General features: G+C 35.0%; 1 protein-coding gene across 1 annotated transcript; it reads right to left on the bottom strand.

Annotated features, from left to right (window-relative positions):
- Positions 1-409: 409 nt before the first annotated feature.
- LOC141611731 (uncharacterized protein At2g34160-like) lies at positions 410-4,889 on the bottom strand. The gene is made up of 5 exons (XM_074430339.1): positions 4,606-4,889; positions 3,191-3,239; positions 1,144-1,206; positions 965-1,026; positions 410-779 (listed from the first exon to the last, which is right to left on the bottom strand). The coding sequence occupies exons 1-5, from the start codon at positions 4,735-4,737 to the stop codon at positions 699-701; spliced, it is 387 nt and encodes a 128-aa protein (XP_074286440.1). The 5' UTR covers positions 4,738-4,889; the 3' UTR covers positions 410-698.
- Between the last annotated feature and the right edge of the window lie 671 nt (positions 4,890-5,560).

The raw sequence follows: 5,560 nt of genomic DNA, 5'->3' as shown, positions 1-5,560 counted from the left end.
ATCATCGTCAACATTAAAATCACCACCATATGCCACCCTTTAAACAAAAGAAAAATAGCCTGCACCGTCTTTAAGTTGGAGACCATCAACAACTTTTTTCTTTTATATAAAATGACTTTGAGTCCTACTTAAATATTACATATTTCGAAAATAAGAAAAAAAAAATTTGTTTGTGTGAGCCTACTGATATTTTTGAGGTTGTCCAAGCTATATGACAATTAAAAAAATAGTTAGTAGTAAATTATTAGGAAATAATTTGATGAAGTGGGCGATAGCGAGGCCTAAAACGTAGAAGGGTTAATGGCCCAAAACATTTGGAGCATTTTACAATTGATTGGGCCAGTGTTGGCAAATGGGAAGGGCCTGTTTACTGCTTTGAACTATCTTTCCATGGACTAATGGTACATTGCATGCAAATACTCTTTGCTGATCGACTCAAAAAGTTTCATAACAATTCATGGCGAAATTTTCCTTACAGATTTATATTCATCAACAGCTACTTCACAAAATAAAAGAGTTCGATGAGTCAGTTTTCCTCATTCTACCAAACTTCATGAATAGCGAATCTTTTAACTTCACTGAAAATGATATCTTTGACGGACGGCACAGGTACTTGCTAAATACTCCAACACCACTTACAAAACACAAGAACAAACATAGTTGATATTAATAAGTAAGGCACAACATCCATCTTACGGCTAAATCTCATCTGCAACCTCTGCTGAAGCTATAGCCATCAATTCGTCAAATTTCTCTGACTTCCCCAACAGGATCTCAATCTACAATGGAACCAAAAGAACCAAGTTAAAATGTTCCATCTTTTTTGCTTATAAAGGTTTTAAGTTGTATCAGCTGCACATATGATGCAATGACTGAGATCAACATGCAATGACCGATTTGGAAATCAAGTCTCAAACTAATATTTAGTACCATACTCATAATACGTACAAAGAACGTCGAATACCTTTGCTTTTTGGACAGGTTGTCCGCCTGATTCATTCATGTCGACTGTTGAAGTTGTTATCTCTGTCCAACAAAAATAATAAGAAAATAAGCAAAGTTTGTCTCATATTTTAACACATGTATTTAATACACAGCAAGGAGATGGCCCAAAGACGTTAAAGAGTACGAGAAATCACTAACTTTTCTCAACCGCAAATCCATTGTTCTTCAGAATCTCAGCAATAGTAACAGATGTGGAAATGGCTGCAGGTGAGATCAAGATAGCATAAGAACTCAGGAGATGAAACATTAATATTCTTACTTGACTTTCCACAAAATCTTTATTTGATTGTATACCCTCCAAACCCCAAAAAATATGGAAACACTGTCATGATATCCTCACTCGAAACAAACAAAATGAAATGGGTAAAATCATGATCAATTATATAACCCCTCCGTCCCGGTCAATTGTTGTCCTTTGGTTTTGGCACAAAGACCAAGGAAAGAGGAATAGACCAAGGGGATTAACCCTTATCTCCTTAAAAAAATTGGGAGCTTACTGAAATTTGATAATACTACACAAGAAATGCCCATTCACTGCTTAAAGCACTACAAGTATAACCATATTGCCAAGCAACTACCAATTCACAACGGTTGCTTTGTAGCTCAACTGATTCTAAAAATCACCTTGGTAAAAAGCTCACTGGTTAGAAGTCCCATTGTTGATTTATTGTACACTCCTTTTTATAAAAAGACAGCTCTCGTATTCTTGATCCATCCAAAAGAGCAGGTGAGGAAAGTGGAGTCCATTTGAAATTTGTTTGGAGTTTTCCATTGATGTGTGCAGATTTTAGGCAAATTTGTTTTCAATTGATGATGCGGATGAATCCGGATCCTTAAACTCTACTTCGGTTTTCTTAATCTTTATTCTCGATTTAAATCTTAAGTTTTTATAAAAGAAATCCGGACTTCGACGATTTCAAAACCTATAAGTTTACCTTGACTTTGTATTATGTTTCGATCTCCCTTTTGTTTTTCATTTTTCCCTTTTCTATTTTTTTTTTCGCATTTTGAGGTATGCGTTCACCCATGGACGGTTCTAAAGGATGATTCATGTCAGCCGACCGCAAATCATTTTGGGATTAAGGCTATGATGTTGTTGTTGTTGATGATGATGCGGATGAGCCAATGAGGTCATGACAGGAGTTTAGGGCTCCACAAATGTAGGAGCTCGTTACCACCTCTACCATAACCTCAACATCTCACATAATTAATTTAAGGACCAAGCAACCTAAAAAAACCATCGTCAATGAAAAACCTTCGATTTTTTTTTTTAAAATAAGCCTCACATTTCTCTCCAGTTTTCTATTAGAAAAATCAAAAACCAACTCCTGAATGAAGAACTTAATCTTATATTAGAAGTAATCGCCTATGGTTGTTTTTATCCAACAAGCTCTTTAGGACCAATTCGTGTTAAATACCAACTATTGCAGATGACCTTAGGTCCTACTACTACGGATACGCTAACCAAATCACAGCACAACCCTTCAAAACTAACAGACACTATACACATCTTTCGTTAAGATGCGGCCTTCCCAATAGGAAAACGAGTCAAACAAAGAGGCAACATTATTACGAGGCATCCAAGCTTTCTTACCATGAAAGATCAAACAAGCCAACCAGAGACTCTAGCATAGCACGACGACAAGAGGGTAAACTCAGGGTTTCAAAGGAGGCAGTAGGGTTTCTCAAAGTTCAGCAAAAGGCATAAGCCTGGGCAAAGTGATACACAACTTAGCAAAATATATGTATGAACTATTCAGGTATTGGAAAATTCATGATCGTGCATGATGCACCTTATCATACAAAATTGAACAAAATGATATACAACTTCTATTCATCAGAAATTTTAAAATATCCAGAAATATAGTAAAGCATGTAGAAGCGCGTCTCTAAGTATCGCCTCGCCTTGGGCAATACAGGCAATACCCTCTATACCACTAGGTGAGAGGCCATTCATTTCACTGGACTAAAAAAGCTGAAAGTTAATCGAACAAATCAGGGCTCAAACCGCTAGGCATAGCCAAATAGGAGAGCTGATAAATACGGAGATTAGAGTATCAAGCACATATTATTAGACTGAGTATGGATAGCGGACAGCCAGACACACATAGAATCAAACCATATCAAGAAAGCATACAGACTAATAAAAAAAACGTGTAAGAGATGAGGTTGTAGAGAGAGATACCCATTCCAAGAGCAGAGAGCTCCACATCATTATATTGTTGCATGTACCTCTACAAAAAACAATAAGAGAATGCATCACATTACAAGAACATGGATCATGCCTAATAGCTAAAAATATTGTTTTTTTGTTGGAGTTAGAAATATAATTGCATGAACCATCTCCAGATTCGCCTAAATCCAAAGCAAAAGTTACAGATAAGAATATACCCACATGTTAGCAGAATAACACTGAAAACAACATTACCCTAGGTTTTAAAAGGTTTACACAAAATAGCGAGATAAAAGGGGTCGGATGTATGCAACCGTAACTTTACCCCTATGTTGCTAACAAAAGAGGTGGTATCTAGATGACCCAAATGAAATTCGAGTCAAGAATTGCATAAAACAAAAGACGCACAGCCAGTATAATGAGTCATTTTACTTTATTCTAACGTTACTCATATAGTCATAAACTTTAAACACTTGCAAGCTATCTACATTGGAGTATATTTTAAACCAAATGCAAGTCAAAACTACCATTGAAGATGGATCATAAATAACAAGGATTCCCTAGATTAATCTCATCTGAAAAAGAAAAGTAATTAATAAATTACTGTTTTCACAATTCCGCCATTTTCAAAAAGCAACTCAAAATCTGCCCAGCAAATTGTTAGATAAATTTGGTGGTTGGCAATTCGTCAGAATGCCAATGACAAATGACGGAATTGGATAATGATAGACCTGTGAAAGTATTTCGACCCTTACATTTGCCTCGAATTTCACGAAGTTTCTCGAAGGATAAGACTTATCACTTCCCTCTAATTCTAGACAAACAGAACAAGAGAATACTAAGCAGTTTTGGTGTTTGATTTGCATTTACCAAGTCTGAAATTTTCAGAGACAATTCCTTAACAACCATGAAATAACTAACAAAAAACCCACGCCAAAATAAGAACTACGAAGCAGGAGCCTCCCCCAGTACACCGGGGACCCAAAACAACCCACGCCATAATCGTTATTTGTCCAACTTGTCCAAAACCCGCCAACTAGGTAATCGCTAGCGTGAGCGTGTTGCGTGTACCCCATACCCACAATATAGCAACCCAAGGTCACATTGACTTTGGTTTGAACCCCGACGACACTGAAACGAATCTCTTATAAACAATGACAATCTCTGATATGGTAGTCCATTAGAGCAGGTAAGGTTTTATAAAACCAAATATTTATCAAGAAACTAAAATTGTCATTCGCTTATAATTGTTACAGACAAAAACAACACCAAAGATACAAACTTTTGTACAAAAAACAAAACATACATGATAATAAACCACAATTTCCTCATAAAAAAGCAAGAAGACACGTGATTAAAACAAAAAGACAAGAATTAATTAAGAGTATAAAGAATTAATTGAAAAGGAAACTGAAAAAGGGTAGAACCTTGGCAAGATTAACATAGAAGAAAAGAGGTTGTTTGGTGTTGGAAACTTGAATCCTGTTCTTCTTGTTGTTGTTGTAGTTAGATGAATCCCTGATAACAATGTTGCTAATTCCTTCTGTTACTTGCTCCATTCTCTTCCCTTTGTTTTCCTTTTTTTTGTGGTTTTTTTTTTTTTTTTGTTGTTCAGGAAACCAGTTCAAAAACCCTTGAACGCTTCTCTCTTTCTCTCTCTCTCACAAAACAGCTGAGCGGGTTTATGCTCGGCAACTACGACATTTATTCCAACTACGAACAATTTAATACTAGAATTTAAAAAAAAAAGAAAAAAATCTATAAAACTTAATTAAAAGGCTCCTTAAAACATCTACTTAATACCATGTCACAAATGGCATGTCATTATATCAAAATGCTACATAAGCTTACCTAATGCCATCTCATATCTATAAATAATCTAAAAAAGCTAACTTGAACAAGTGACATGAGAATTTTTTATAAACTTAAATTATATGTGGCATCCTCTAATCATCTAATAAATGATAAATTCAAACCAAGTTAATTGAGTAAAATCAATAGGATTTTTCCAATCACTACATGCCTCTTTATTTTTGCATTCACTCTTCAACATAAATAATGTCTCTTTAGCTACCTTTCTTTTGTTTTCCTCTTCGAATTAAAAAGAACTTTTAATACGGTTTATAAATGAAAACTAGTTTTGGAGCCCGTGAAAATTACGGGATCGTTAATAATTGATTGTGTTTAAGTGTTTAATTTGTGAATAACTTATATGGAGTAGTCCCCCTCTCAATCATTTGTTTCATTTTAATTAAAAAACCACTCACAAATAATTAAAAATAAATAAATAAATAAACACGACTGAGGGAACGGTATTTTAAAACAAAAGTTTAATACACCAAATTTTTGATTCTGGATGGTATGCAGACCAAAATGTGAATA

This window comes from Silene latifolia, chromosome 11, assembly GCF_048544455.1.
Source record: "Silene latifolia isolate original U9 population chromosome 11, ASM4854445v1, whole genome shotgun sequence".
Classification (NCBI taxonomy): Eukaryota; Viridiplantae; Streptophyta; class Magnoliopsida; order Caryophyllales; family Caryophyllaceae; genus Silene; species Silene latifolia.
The sequence above is the reverse complement of the archived record's forward strand: the minus strand, read 5'-3'. Positions and strand labels throughout refer to the sequence as shown.